The 15041-nt window shown below is 63.2% G+C and overlaps 1 protein-coding gene across 1 annotated transcript in view; it reads right to left on the bottom strand.

The window, feature by feature from the left end:
• ZFYVE28 (zinc finger FYVE-type containing 28) overlaps positions 1 to 15041 on the bottom strand; it is a 42085-nt gene that overhangs the window by 10235 nt on the left and 16809 nt on the right. The window contains exons 2-8 of the mRNA XM_059677355.1: positions 12607 to 12747; positions 11557 to 11694; positions 10785 to 10987; positions 9495 to 9584; positions 8553 to 8642; positions 7504 to 7605; positions 3716 to 4987 (exon numbers count right to left, since the gene is read on the bottom strand). Coding sequence (XP_059533338.1) covers positions 3716 to 4987; positions 7504 to 7605; positions 8553 to 8642; positions 9495 to 9584; positions 10785 to 10987; positions 11557 to 11694; positions 12607 to 12747 — 2036 coding nt within the window. The remainder of the gene's footprint in view (positions 1 to 3715; positions 4988 to 7503; positions 7606 to 8552; positions 8643 to 9494; positions 9585 to 10784; positions 10988 to 11556; positions 11695 to 12606; positions 12748 to 15041) is intronic.

The following is a 15041-nucleotide window of genomic DNA, read 5'->3' as shown; positions in this document are numbered from 1 at the left end:
TGTGTGGCTCAGTGGGCTGGGCGTTGTCCTGTGCACCGAAAGGTTGCCAGTTCCATTCCCCGTCAGGGCACAGGCCCGGGTTGCGGTTTCGATTCCCAGTCGGGGTGTGTATGGGAAGCAACCGATCGATGTTTCTCTCTCTCTCCCTCTCCCTTCCTCTCTCTCTCTCTAAAGTCATTAAAAAATATTTACAAAGAAAGCTAAACCATGTGACCCAGCAATTCCACTCCCAGATATCAAAGCAAAAGAAATGGAAACATGACCACACACACAAACACTTGTACACAGCCAAGCCGGTGTGGCTCAGTGGTTGAACAGCGACCTCTGTATGAGCCAGGAGAAAACAGTTCAATTCCTGGTCAGGGCACAGGCCCGGGCTGCAGGCTTGATCCTCAGGGTGGGGCGTGCAGGAGGCAGCCGATCGATGATTCTTTCTCATTGATGTTTCTCTCTCTCCCTCCCTCTCCCTTCCTCCCTGAAATCAATAAAAAAAATATTTTTTTTAAAAAACTTGTACACAGATGTTCATAATAGCCAAAAAGTGGAACTAGCACACACACACACACACACACGCACATGCACACACGCCTGGACAGGCAGGTGGATAAACAAAACACGTCCATCCCCACACGGAATAGTACGCAGCCATTGCCGGGAGCCAGTCCATCCTTGCTGTTTCAAGGGACCTGGCATATATGGCACACTGTTCTTAATATGTTTGCTCACCTTCTTGGCGCTGTGTTTTAACCAAGGTCACCTCTCCGAGAAAGGTTGAATCCCCAGGTAGGGATTTTCCCCTGAAGTTAGGGAGGGAATAAAACCCCTCAACTAAGTGCCAGGAGGGTAATTAATCACTTTAACTACAAACAATCATGCTTAAGCTACATAATCTTTACTCCCTGGAATGGAGATAAGAAACGCCCTAACCTTTGGAATAGAGATTGATAGGATTGAATCAACTGGTATAAATACGGATGTAACCAGACAACAGGAGACAGAACTTAGAAGACAGAACCAAGAGACACAGAACCTACACAGAACCTAGAGACAGAAGAACTTCACTGGAGAGAACATGGCAAAAGATCCTGGACAGAAACTGGCCTCAGAACCTAGAGACAGAACCTAGTGAGAGAACATGGCAAAAGATCCTGGACTGAACCTGACTACAGAACCTGGCAAGGGAACCTGACTAGAACCTGGTGACTGAACCTACAGAACCTGGCAATAGAACCAGGCAAGAGAACCCAACCATGCTGATCAACTGAACGCTGCCTCTGTGTCATTCCTTCTTCGCCGACTCCATCCACACCTTTGGGGACCCCTGGACCTGCTGGGGTGGACCCCAGCAAGCCATGAAAAGGGGGAAAGGGCTGGTGTTTGCCACAGTGCACACGGCCTTGGAAGCATGATGCGCAGTCGGAAGCCAGACACCGGCATGGGACAGACTGTTGAGTCCCAGAGGGTAGGCGGGGGCGAGGGGGCGGATGGGGAGAAATTAACCACAGCACTTGTATGTATGTATGCATAACCCCTGGACACAGACAACAGTGTAGGGAAGGCCTGGAGCGGGGGCGGGGGCCGGGTGGGGGAATGGGGGGAGCGGGGATATCTGTAACACTTTCAACAATGAAGATGCATTTTTTAAAAAGCCAGACACCAAACGTAACTTATTGTGTGATTCTGTTTATGTGAAGTGTCCGGAACAGGCCAATCTATGGAGCCAGGGAGTACCCAGGGCTGGAGGAGGCGTGGGGAGTGACTGAGGCCCCACCCAGGAAAGGCAGCTGTGGGCACACGGGCTATGGTCCGGCCGGAAACATGGGGACTCGGCACGGAGGAGAGAGCAGCAGCGGCCCCAACACCACAGGGTCTCAGCCAGCTCCTCATACCTGTGCTGGAGGACGAGGCCAGAGAGGAGGAGGCAGAGCACAGAGCCCTGTACCCACAGACCCCTCCCCCGGTGTGAAGACCCCTCACCCTGATGTGGAGACCCCTCTCTGGTGTGAAGATCCCTCCCCCTGGTGTGGAGACCCCCCCTGGTGTGGAGAACCCCCTGGTGTGGAGACCCCCCTGGTGTGGAGACCCCCCCTGGTGTGGAGAACCCCCTGGTGTGAAGATCCCCTCCCCTGGTGTGGAGACCCCCCCCTGGTGTGAAGATCCCTCCCCCTGGTGTGGAGACCCCTCCCCCTGATGTGGAGACCCCCCCCTGATGTGGAGACCCCCCCCCCCGTGTGACGATCCCTGCCGGGGTCCAACCCCAGCAGGTCCAGGGGTCCCCAAAGGTGTGGACGGAGTCGGCGAAGAAGGAATGACATGGAGACACCGTTCAGTTGATCAGCAGCCTAGCCAGGATCTCTAGCCAGGATCTCCAGCCAAGTTCTGGTCTGGATCTCCAGCGAGGTTCTGCTTCAGATCTCCAGCCAGGTTCAGTCACCAGGTTCTAGTCAGGTTCTCTTGCCATGTTCTATAGTCAGGTTCAGTCCAGGATCTATTGCCATGTTCTCTCCAGCGAAGTTCTTCTGTCTCCAGGCTCCGTGTAGGTTCTGTCTTCTGAATTCTCTTCTAAGCTCTGTGTTCTAAGTTCTGTGTCTTGCTGTCTTGTTACATCTGTATTTATACCAGTTGATTCAATCCTATCAATCTCTATTCCAAAGGTTAGGGTGTTTCTTATCTCCATTCCAGGGAGTAAAGATTATGTAGCTTAAGCATGATTGTTTGTAGTTAAAGTGATTAGTTACCCGCCTGGCACTTAGTTGAGGGGTTTTATTCCCTCCCTAACTTCAGGGGAAAATCCCTACCTGGGGATTCAACCTTTCTCGGAGAGGTGACCTTGGTTAAAACACAGCGCCAAGAAGGTGAGCAAACATATTAAGAACCATATGCCATATATGCCAGGTCCCTTGAAACAGCAAGGATGGACCGGCTCCCGGCAGATCCCTCCCCCTGGTGTGAAGACCCCTCCCCAGTCCACCCCGCTGACCACCTCTCTGTACCCATCTCCCACGGCTCCTGACAGAGGGCCTCATCCAGCCTCCAGGCTGAGCACCCACTGGTGGTCACGGCTGAGGCCAGGAGGGCACCCTGCAGGCAGGGTCCTGGTGAGAGACCTGCCGGTGGTGACAACACACCAGCCCCGTGGGAACCACCGAGGCGAACCCCGCCCCTCCTCTGCCGATGTCAAGGGAGGAGGGGAGCCAGGGACCCAAGACGCCTGGAGTCCACGGAGGTGCCCAGGCACGGGGGCCCATGGGTCAGGGCCTCGGGGGAGAGGAGCACCTGGAGGGAGGGCAGCGCCCAGAGCACCCCCTGAGGATCGCGGGTGGTCCCAGCACCCCGGCGGCCCGGGGCCCACACCTCACTGAGGGTGAGTGCAGCCCACGGGGGCCGAGTGGCCGAGTGGTCAGGTGGGCACCCTCGGGGCAGCAAAGACAAAGCCACGCCCATCACCACTGTCCAGCCCACCCACACGCTGGTCACACCAGGGCCAGGATGGGGCGGGCCACGGGCTTGGCACTGCCACCACCTGAAAGGCACCTGTGTCCTCAGGGGCCAATGGGGACATTTCTGGGCGGGATTCGCCACCGTGCCCAGGAGGCCTGGCCACCCCCCCACCCCCCACCCCCAAGGGTCCGTGGGAACACCTCCACAGAGAATCAGCCCACACAACACGCCCCCAGTGCAGCCAGAGGGTGAGCCCAGTGGCCAGAGCTCTTACCTGGGGCCCGACAGGCTGCGGCTCCCCTCCCCGGCCCCGGAGGGCTGTGCACCGTCCGGCTGTCTGGCCTCGGGCTCCTCCTGCTGACCGCCGTCGCCACCGCCCGGCAGCCTGTCTGCTGCGTCCACCGCGGGCCCTGAGGTGAGTGCCAGGCACCTGCTGGGAGCAGGGGCTCTGGGCTCCTGCCAGTCGGGGGTGTCTTCTGGGGGCAGGGGGGCCGGGGGCCCCGCGGGCAGCGCCTCCAGGGCGGGCTGGGCCTCCTCCGGCCTCTTGGCCCCGCCCTTGGCCAAGCCGGAGCCGACATAGGAGGTGCCGATGACGCCCGGGCTGCACTTGTCCAGCAGGCTCTCGGCCGCCTCCTCCCTGCCGCCCCGGCAGCCCCCGCAGCACACGCAGGAGTTCAGGAGGCAGCTGGTGGCTGCGGCGCCGAGTTTGTGGGGGCCCTCCGTCCCCGCGGCCACGGTCTCCGACGGGGAGGCGCCGGTTCCGGGCGCTTCCAGGGCAGAGGCGGCGCCGTCCAGGAGGGCGGGCGATTTGGGGTTGAAGATGACCGTGGCCGAGAGCTTCATGCCCCCCGTCCGGTGGGCGATCATCTCCGCGGTCTCCGCGTCGTCCGCCGTCGCCTCCCAGCCGTCCAGGTGCGGCTGGGCGTCCAGGCAGCTGCAGGAGTTGGGGCCCGCCGCCCAGGCCTTGTCCTGGTCTGGGACGTTGTTGTTGTTGCTCAAGTCGTCCTCCTCCTTCGAGGTGGCGGGCACGCTGCCCCCTGCCTCCCTGCCCTGCTCTCTCTCCTGGGAGTCAGCGCGGGGGCCACCCGGCCACACGGAGGGGCTGCCCGGGGCCTCGGCTGCCCCCTCCACATCGTCCATGAAGAACACCCTGCCCTCCTCCTCGTCGCTGCCCGAGGGCCGCAGCCTGCGGCCCGGGGAGGCCTCCACCCGGGGGCTGTCCTCGCTGCCCGGCCTGCGTGCAGGGGACTGGCAGGCGCTGGGGGGGGACAGCAGGGACGACATGGCGTCCCCGGCCCGGTGCACCATGCGGCTCAGCTGCTCCAGCTCCTGGTCGTCGTACTGCATGGAGCAGGCCAGCTCGGCCTCCAGGTCCTTGGCCTTGGCGGGGAGCAGCTCCTCGGGCGGGAGGGGCGCCGGGAAGGCGGGCACCAGGGCCTGGGGCACGGGCACGTCTGCGCGGAGGGGGAACTCCACGTCGTGGGAAATGCAGAGGTTCCGTTCCAGCGTGTGCAGCTCGTCCTCTGTCAGGGTCTGCAGCAAATCCCTACGGGACCAGACCCCGGTGAGGGCCCAGAGGGACCAGACCCCGGTGAGGGCCCCAGAGGGACCAGACCCCGGTGAGGGCCCAGAGGGACCAGACCCCGGTGAGGGCCCAGAGGGACCAGACCCCGGTGAGGGCCCAGAGGGACCAGACCCCGGTGAGGGCCCAGAGGGACCAGACCCCGGTGAGGGGCCCAGAGGGACCAGACCCCGGTGAGGGCCCAGAGGGACCAGACCCCGGTGAGGGCCCAGAGGGACCAGACCCCGGTGAGGGCCCCAGAGGGACCAGACCCCGGTGAGGGCCCCAGAGGGACCAGACCCCGGTGAGGGCCCCAGAGGGACCAGACCCCGGTGAGGGCCCCAGAGGGACCAGACCCCGGTGAGGGCCCAGAGGGACCAGACCCCGGTGAGGGCCCAGAGGGACCAGACCCCGGTGAGGGCCCCAGAGGGACCAGACCTCGGGGTGAGGGCCCCAATGCCACCCGGCCTCCGCCTCCGCCAAGAGCAGGTGGTGCCGCCTGCCGGCGCCCACAGGGAACCAACGGGCATAATTGCTCGCCATTCAGTTCACACGCACACACTTCCTCCACGATAAAGTGAGGCACCGGCTCCCGCTGGGTGGGGGGAGCTTCCTTCTTTTATTTTTTTTAAATATATACCTATTTTTTAAAAAATATATATTTTATTGATTTTTTTACAGAGAGGAAGGGAGAGAGAGAGAGACATCGATGAGAGAGAAACATCGATCAGCTGCCTCCTGCACACCCCCTATTGGGGATGTGCCCGCAACCCAGGTACATGCCCCTGACCGGAATCGAACCTGGGACCCTTCAGTCTGCAGGCCGACGCTCTATCCACTGAGCCAAACCAGTTTCGGCAATATATACCTATTTTTAAAATATACTTTTACTGATCTCAGAGAGGAAGGGAGAGGGAGAGAGAGAGAAACATCAGTGATGAGAGAGAATCACTTATCGGCTGCCTCCTGCACGCCCCCACGCTGGGGATCTAGCTTGCAACGGGCATGTGCCCTGACTGGGAATCGAACTGTGACCTCCTGGTTCCTAGGTCAGAGCTCAACCACTGAGCCATGCTGGCCGCCAGCCAGGCAGTTTCCTTCTTAACAACCAGGTTCTGGAACCTATGGCGGAAACAAGAGAGCCTGGTCCTCGGGGATGTGGCAATCGCAGCAATGAAAACATCTGGGAGTGAAGAGCCATGTGCTGGCTCCCATACAGCCTTCCTCCTCCTGCTCCACAGCCGTGTCTGAGCCGTGTGTGCTGGGCGCGGGGCAGGCGCAGCAAGACAGGCATGATCCCTGCCCTGGGGGGCTGTGTTGGAAGACGCAGAAAATAAGTATTTATATGAGTGATGACTGAACTACAATAGTGACAACTGCAACAAAGGAAAACGGAGGGCACCTGGCCGAGTCTGGGGAGACTTCCTGGAGGAAGGGGCATTGAACCAGAGACGAGGAGGCGGAGTGACTTTCATGGGGTGAGCAGTGGCTCTGTCAGGGAGAAGAGCGGGCCAGCCTGGGGTCCGAGTCCCACGCTGAACGCTCCGGGGCCATCACGGAGGGGCACACGGAAAAGAGGCCGCTCAGTCGGCCAGCGCTGCTGAGCAGCTAGCGTCGAGCCCGGAGCCAAGTGGTCCCCAGTTCAATTCCCAGTCAGAGCACGTGCCTGGTTGTGGGCTCGATCCCAGTGGGGGGTGCGGGAGGCAGCGATGAGCCGATCTCTCTCATCATTGATGTTTCTTTCTTTCTTCTTCTTCTTTCTAATCCTCACCCAAGGATATTTCTCCATTGATTTTTAGAGAGAGGGGAAGCCAGAGAGAAGCATCGATGTGAGAGAAACACATCGATTGGCTGCCTCCTGCACGAGCGCTGGCCAGGGCCCAGGCTGGGGAGATGCCTGCAACGGAGGTTCATGCCCTTGACTGTAATTCCGGAATCGAACCCGGGACCCTTTGGTCCGCAGGTTGACGCTCTATGCACTGAGCCAAACCGGCCAGGGCTCATCATTGACGTTTCTCTCCCTCTCCCTCTCTCTTCCTCTCTCTCTAAAATCAATAAAAACATATATATTTTTAAAAAGAGTGCCTCTCAGAACCGCACATCTTGTGCTCTAACAGCGTGAACCCGTTTCACAGCCTGTCCTGCGAGCCAGGCCCCGACAGGGCCCTGAAAGGGCACAACGGGCGAGCGGGACCCCGCAGGGCAGTGACGCTGCCGGTCTCCAGGCACAAAGGCCGCAACAGAGAACGTGGTCCCGTGGGAAGGCACATGCTTCGCCTCAAGACCCAATCCTTTTTTTTTTCTTCCCTAAATACTAGAGGTCTGGTGCACAGAGCTACACAGGGCCCTCGGAGCCATAAACCAGCAGCGGAGACCACGGCCAAGGCCCCAGCGCCCCCGCGGGAGCAGGAGAGGGCCGGTAACTGCCCCCCAGTCCTGCAGAGCGGAAGGCTGGGGGGCCGCCGATGCCAGCACCCCCCCCATCCTCCTGCCCTCCACACCTTATTTTCCGCAGCAACGTGTGGAAGGGCCGGAACAGCTCGGACATGTCTTCCGCCTTGCGGTCCAAGTTTAGGGGTCCGTCCGCGTAGACCACAAGACCGCTGCATTCAAGACACAAAAGCCAGCCTGTCTTCAGGCCCCGCGGCTGCTGGGTGCACCCAGACGCACTGGGGCCTCCAGGCCACCCCACACCCAGCGCGGCACATGCTTCGCCTCAAGACCCAATCCTTTTTTTTTTCTTCCCTAAATACTAGAGGTCTGGTGCACAAAATTTGTGCACAGGTAGGGTCCCTAGGCCTGGCTTGTCATCAGGGCCAATCAGGTTCCCTGACTCCTCCTTCCCTCGCTCCCTCAGCACCCCGCCACCGCAGCTGGTCACCCGCCATAGACCACGCTGCCCCCTGGTGGTCAGCACACATCATAGCGAGCGATCAAACACCTGGTCAAACTTCCTAGGGGACAATTTGCATATTAGCCTTTTATTATATAGGATATTTTTATTGATATCAGAGAGGAAGGGAGAGGGAGAGAGACAGAAACACCAATGATGAGAGAGAATCATTGATTGGCTGCCTCCTGGACACCTCCCCACTGGGATTGAGCCCGCCACTCGGGCCTGTGCCCTTGACCGGAATCGAACCATGACCTCCTGGTTCATAGGTCAATACTCTACCACTGAGCCACGCCGGCCAGGTGAGACCAAATCTTAAATAAATTTAGAGGAAAGCAATGAGAACTGCCACTCAAACTGTGTCCTGTTCTGACAATGGTCACTCGAGGGACCATCAGATAACCACCAGCTGGGCGGCCTGTCGCCTCAGCAACCACATCCATCAGCACAAGACTGTCCCTGAGCCCCACACCTGGGAAACGGACACCCCTAGAGTTTGTGACGAGACCCAAAGCCATCTACCCCCAGAGCCAAGCAGAAGCGGGAGCAGCCACCTTCGGGGGTGTGAGCACCATTTATCAGCAACAGGCGGAGCCGCCGGACTGGACGGCCCTGCCCGGTTCCTGCCGAAGGACAGTCCGGGGGAGGGACACTCACCACACGATGGCCAGCCTGGGGATGGTGAACATGAGGGCGGGCTCGTAGTCGTCAATCATGTCCTGGGTCAGGTACCCGCAGTCCAGGGCCCTGGCCGGGGCGCACAGTGAGGAGGGCAGGGCCTGGGTCAGACCCGCGTCCACGCCGGGCGGACAGTTGGAAGGGGACGCGTGCGCCCTGAGCCCTCGCAGGTGTGGGCAGGACGGCCTGCGCTGCCTCCCCTCCCCCACCTGATCCCAGCGACGCAGTCAGAGCCCCTCTCCCGCGGGTGAGTGAAATGCCTCGACGGGTCAACACCGAATACTCCGTCTTAAAACAGCCACGGCTTAGGAGGCCACGCAGGCGATTTCACAACTAGCCCAGCAGCAGGGCCCTGGTCACATACAGAGACCACTCCGGGCTCCATCAGTCCCCAGTCCATTCAGAGTCTGACTTCACATCCCCAGGCGCGAGCTGACTGGAGAGCTGCCCCCAAACCCCTTCGGGACCTGACACCCAGCCAGGGCCCCACCCTGACTGGGGGGGGGGGAGGAGGGAGGGGGAGGAGGGAGGGGGAGGAAGGGGAGGAGAGGGGAGGCGATGGGGGGCCTGGAGGTGTGCAGATGAACAGGTGGAAGGGGGAGGGGAGGAACTGGAGGAGGAGGAGGTCAGCTCCTGGAGGCTGAGCCTGTGCAGCTTGTCCTGTGGGTGAATTTTCTGTCACATGAACTTCAGCTGCAGGGTCTGCCCTCTGGGCCCAGAGGAAAGGGGGGTGGGGAGCTCTGAGGAACGAGGCTGCAGCCCTGAGGAGCGGCCTCTCGGGACTGCCCACCCCCAGGCACGAGGACAAGGAGGGGAAAGGGGCTGGCCCTGCCCTGCTGGGGACCTGTGACAAGGTGGGTGCCCCCCCACGGCTGCCCCTGCCCCAGGCTGCGGCCGGGCCCTGGGCAACGGGTGGCTCACCGCTCCACGGTCTCGCAGAACAGCACGATGACCTCCTGCTGCACGTAGTACTCCCGGGGCGACTTCACGGGCACCATGGCCGAGACGTAGCTGCACCACAGGGAGAGCGATCGAGGGCTGAATCTCACCGCCACCCACGTCTGTGCCGCGTAAATGCACAGCCGCCAGCGTGACCCCCGTCAGGACAGAGCTGCTCTGGGTCAGGCCCCTTCCAGTGCCTCCTCGGCCCTGCCCGTCCTGAGCTGCTGAGCTGTCACTGCTCACCTGCTCACCTCCAGCGTCGCTGCCTGGCCAGCCCTGACCAGTGAGCAAGGGGAGGGAGGGAAGGAGGAGGACACAGGCAGGCGAACGCCCCAGGCCCTAAGCACCGGCTATCTGGGCGCCAGGGGAGCCACGGTAGGTGGGACGGGCTGAGAAGGTAGGAAAAGGTGGTGGCCCTCCGCCCACTGCCTGGATGAGACTGTTCTTCCTCCCCGAGTGGCAGCCTCTCACTGTCGGTGGTTATGAAGCTTATTTGGGAAATGCAGGGAGGAAGGGAACAATCTCTCCCTCTTCCTGGAGAGGAGGCCTTTAGCGTCCGGCGGGCTTCCTTCGAGATGGACAGCTGCTAGCAACGATGCCGTTTTTGTTGGCCAGGACCGCCGTGGCGTGAGCGCCCAGGGCTGCTCTCTGGCCCAGTCCGGGGTCTGTGTGCGGGCGCCCGCAGCGTGCCCTCCAGGCCGTCGGAGCCCTTCCCCACAGAGGCCTGTGGGCGGGCTGGGGGGCAGCTCCCTGGGCATGGGTGGGGTGTGGGGGGGCAGCTCTCTGGGTGGGGGGTGGGGGGTAGGCATCGTGAAGGAGGAAGCATAGGGCGGGGGAATGCTCAGAGCTGGGTGGTGGGGCCAGCCCCTGAGCATGTGGGGTGGGGTGGGCCCCTGCATCTCCCTCCCCCACAGCCCACACCAAGTCCCAGGGGTCACCACCCTGCAGACAGCCCTGACCCTGACCAGCCGCAGCTCCTCCTGCTGCAGTTTTCCAGTTGGAAATATCGGAAAAGCCCGCAGAGCAGGCACCCCCCCCCCCGACAGAGCCGAGACCGTGGCCCCACACCTAGCCCATGACTTCACACCTAGGCCGTGACCCCATGCCGAGGCCGTGGCCCCACACCTAGCCCATGACTTCACACCTAGGCCGTGACCCAATGCCGAGGCCGTGGCCCCACACCTAGCCCATGACTTCACACCTAGGCCGTGACCCCATGCCGAGGCTGTGGCCTCACGCCTACAGCACACGCGTGGCCCGCAAGGTCACCTCAGCTCGAACTCCGCAAACAGGACGTCGAAGTGCCTCAGCGCCTCCCGCATCTTCTCCGTGTAGGTGTTGAGGTCCCGCAGCGCCTGGTCGCGGAGGGCGCCCCGCACGTCCTCCAGGCTGCGGGTCAGCTCCTTGGCCAGCGGCCGCATGGCCATGCTCTCCAGCTCCCGGTTCATGATGATGGAGCCGGCGGCCAGGCACTGCGGGCGGAGGGAGGGGTCAGCGCCTACGCCCACTCCCCGAGGAGCCCGACCTGAGGCCCCACCAGCCCTGGCCCCCACCCTGGCTCCCGCTCTGCACGGAGCGGAGCTCCCACCTGGTCCCCCCACAAACAGCAAAGCCAGGCCCCGTGAGAGGGCAGTGGCCCCAAAGCTGGGCACACAGGGAACACGGAGGCTGCAGGGGGCTGTGGCCAGGCCGGGGCATGGCCTTCCTCCCCAAGTCCTCTCTCCTGGGAACCCCCAGGAGCTCCTGCCGCACGGTCCCCGCTGCCGCCCCCGGGGCCGGCGTTACAGGATGTGGGCGCCCGCTCCCCGGGGTCCGCCTGGTCCAGAGCAGTCACGGCAGAAACCACAGACACTCTCACTGGGACTCACCCCGAAGCAGGCGGAGGGGAGGACCAACGGGGGCCCGGGCGGGGGACACCTGTCCCCTCCCCCAGCGCACGGGAGCACCGGCGCCAGTCGGGGCCATGCCCCGGGGCTGACCAGGGCTCGCGGAGAAACGGCTGGACGCGCCAAGGCCGTGCTGGGACCGGCGGGGCCACTACCTCGGCGCCAAACCACAGCTGGCCCGCCAGGCTGTCGTGCCGGATCTCCTCGGGGAACTTGACGCAGAAGTCCCGGGGGGCGCGGTCCTGGGGGATGCAGGCGTCCATGATCTGGTCGATGATGTTTAACACGTTGTCCTGAAACAGGGACAGGCCTTAGTGCCCAGGACAGGCCCACGCCCGGGGCAGGCCACACCCGGGACAGGCCCACGCCCGGGACAGGCCCACATCCGGGACAGGCCACACCCGGGACAGGCCACGCCTGGGACAGATCCACACCCGGGACAGACCACACCCGGGACAGGCCACGCCCGGGACAGATCCACGCCCGGGACAGATCCACACCCGGGACAGGCCCAGACCCGGGACAGATCCACACCCGGGACAGATCCACACCCGGGACAGGCCACGCCCGGGACAGGCCACGCCCGGGACAGATCCACACCCGGGACAGGCCACACCCGGGACAGGCCACGCCCGGGACAGATCCACACCCGGGACAGGCCCAGACCCGGGACAGGCCCACACCCGGGACAGATCCACACCCGGGACAGGCCACACCCGGGACAGGCCACGCCCGGGACAGATCCACGCCCGGGACAGGCCCAGACCCGGGACAGGCCCAGACCCGGGACAGATCCACACCGGGGACAGATCCACACCCGGGACAGGCCCAGACCCGGGACAGATCCACACCCGGGACAGGCCACACCCGGGACAGGCCACGCCCGGGACAGATCCACGCCCGGGACAGGCCACGCCCGGGACAGGCCCAGACCCGGGACAGGCCACGCCCGGGACAGATCCACACCCAGGACAGGCCCAGACCCGGGACAGGCCCACACCCGGGACAGGCCACGCCCGGGACAGGCCACGCCCGGGACAGATCCACACCCGGGACAGGCCCAGACCCGAGACAGATCCACACCCGGGACAGATCCACGCCCGGGACAGGCCCAGGCCCGGGACAGGCCACGCCCGGGACAGGCCCACACCTGGGACAGGCCCACGCCCGGGACAGGCCCACGCCCGGGACAGGCCTGTACTCACCTGGCAGGAGCGGAACTGGCTGACGAGCAGGGTGCACCGCTGGGGGTCCTTCCGCCCGTCCAGGCTGTCCAGCTCGGCCGCCACCTGGTTCAGCTCCTCATCCGCATAGTAGAACTGGGCCAGCAGCTGTGGGTCCGACCTCTGGGGAGACAGGCACCCAGGCGTGAGCCAGACCGAGGCGTGCGGGCACCTGGGGTGGCCTGTTCCCAGGCGACGAGCAGTGCGCTCCCGCCGGCTCCTGCACAAGCGTCTCCAGGCTTTAGGACGACAGGGCCGGCTGCTTCCTGGAGGCCGAGAGCAGCATCTCCGAAGGCAGCTAGACGGCGGGTCCCACCTTCCCTGGGGAGGGACGCCCCACACAAGGGCCCGGGGAGCATGGGGTCAGGGGTCTCCTGGCCAATGGTGTCCTGACACCCAGCTCAGGAGTGGACCCTGGTCACCACAGCCCTGGGATCTGTCCAGGCCACACCACCAGCTCCCTCACCGAGGGCACCGGGGGTGATGCCCCCAGGAGGCCATGGCTCTGAGCTGGTGTGGCCATGCCCACACCTTTCAGAGACACACTCAGCCCCCACCCTCAGCACACACCCAGACCTCGCACCCAAACACCCCCCACCCCCCGGTGACAGCACCTGCTGTGCAAACCGCAGCCTGGGAGGCAGTGGCATGCGGGTCAGGGAGGCTGGAGCGGCGGGTGCCCGCTGCCCATCACGTGTGCCCAGTGGACCCCGGCGGTGCTGGCCTCAGCGGGCTGAGCACTCAGCCCCTCAGCTCACACAGCTGACACTAGCACGTGTGCAGGTGGGACTGCAGGGGAGCACTGTGTCATCACATGCATGCACGTGTGGCTATGCATGTGGGTGTGCCTGTGTGTGCACGCGTACACACACACGTGCATGAGTGTGTTTAGGTGACTGTGTGTGCACACATGTGGGTTCATGCGTGTGGGTGCATGGGGGTGTGTACACGAGTGTGTTGCATTTGTGTGTGCACATGTGAGTGCCCCTGCGTGTGTGTGAAAGAATGTGAGCGCACGGGTGTGTAGTCTGGGCGGGGGCTGGGAGGAGAGGCGCTGGCTGCTGCTCAGAATGGTGCCCTTAGCCCTGGCTCCCGCCGCCCCCCCCCCCGCCACCCCCTAGAGGCTAGCCCCTCCCCCGTCCTCCATTACGGCCCTTTTCCCATCCTGGCACCTCCTCTTGGTTTTAGGGCAGAATCTGGGGGGCAGGGAGCTGTCAGCCTGAACCGAGGACCAGAAACTCGCTCTCCGACCCCCCGCCCAGGGTTCACTCTTGAACTTCCAGGTCGGCCGGGGATGCGGAGGGGCCTGTGGACACCTGGAGGGGCTGCCCTGCCCCTGGACAGGCCCCGAGGGAGCCACAGCGCCCGGGACTGAAGGACCCCTCCGGCCTCTGGGCTGCCCAGGGTGGGACAGAGGCGGGACCCCAGCTGGCGCCCTCGCCCGCCCTCGCCAGCCCTCGCCCGCCCTCCTCCACTGTGGCTATCGCTCAGTTTATCAAGAATCAAAGAACGCTTAGCAGCGCTGTCTGTGCCCGGTGCCCATCACAGAACACGGATCGGCGGGAGGGGCGGCGCCGGGGGCCCGCTCTGGGCCCAGATCACAGCGAGAAACCACAGGATCAGAACCAGCTCTGAGGCCGGGCCGTGCGGCTCAGGCCTCCGTCCGTTTTACTGAAACCAAAGACCCAGTTGGAAGGAGAATCTGCGGCCAGTCGGTCACTCCTGCCAGGAAGGGGCCGGCGGCCGTGGTCACCTTTCCCTTAGCGGCACCGACACCCCGAGCGGTCGGGACACCCAACACCACGGCCGCACTCACCGCCACACACACCATCTCTCGTCAAAATGCCTTGAAGGCATCGTCTGGTGTGACACGTGCCCACATCCACACTCAGCGACCTCCTGGCGTTCCTGAGGGAAGCGCTGCAGGCCCCTGCAGATCTAGAAGGTTCCGTCCCTAAGAGACACTGCAGACCAGGCCAGAGTCCTCCTCTGAGATTCACCAAAGTCCACACAGCTCTCCCGGGCGGGCGGGGCCTTCCCGGCGGCCTGAAGTCTGAGCTTACTCTGCGAGGAGCAGGTATGACTTTCTGAGGAATGACTAGTACAGCCGGAAAAACACTCATTTTGGTTGTTTTACTTGTTGCAGGAAAACAGGGCCCAGCCACCCCCTCATTCCAGGCAGCTGTGAGGAGCCACCTTCAGACGGGGCCACGAAAGCGTGGTCCCCAGCTGTCCGCCCACACCCTTCCCTCTGGACCAGGTGGTCAGAGGCCGCCTCTCCAGCTGGGGGGCCCGCCAGCACCAGGGGAGGTCTGCCCAGGCCAGGCGCTGACCAGGAGGAGGGGCTGGGACACCCCAGCTGCCCCCGCCGGGGGCTCCGACCTCCTGGGCCTGGGAAAAGTTGACGGCAGAGACCA

This window comes from Myotis daubentonii, chromosome 1 (assembly GCF_963259705.1).
Source record: "Myotis daubentonii chromosome 1, mMyoDau2.1, whole genome shotgun sequence".
Lineage (NCBI taxonomy): Eukaryota > Metazoa > Chordata > Mammalia > Chiroptera > Vespertilionidae > Myotis > Myotis daubentonii.
Note: the sequence above shows the minus strand (reverse complement) of the source record. Positions and strands in the feature narration are given on the sequence as shown.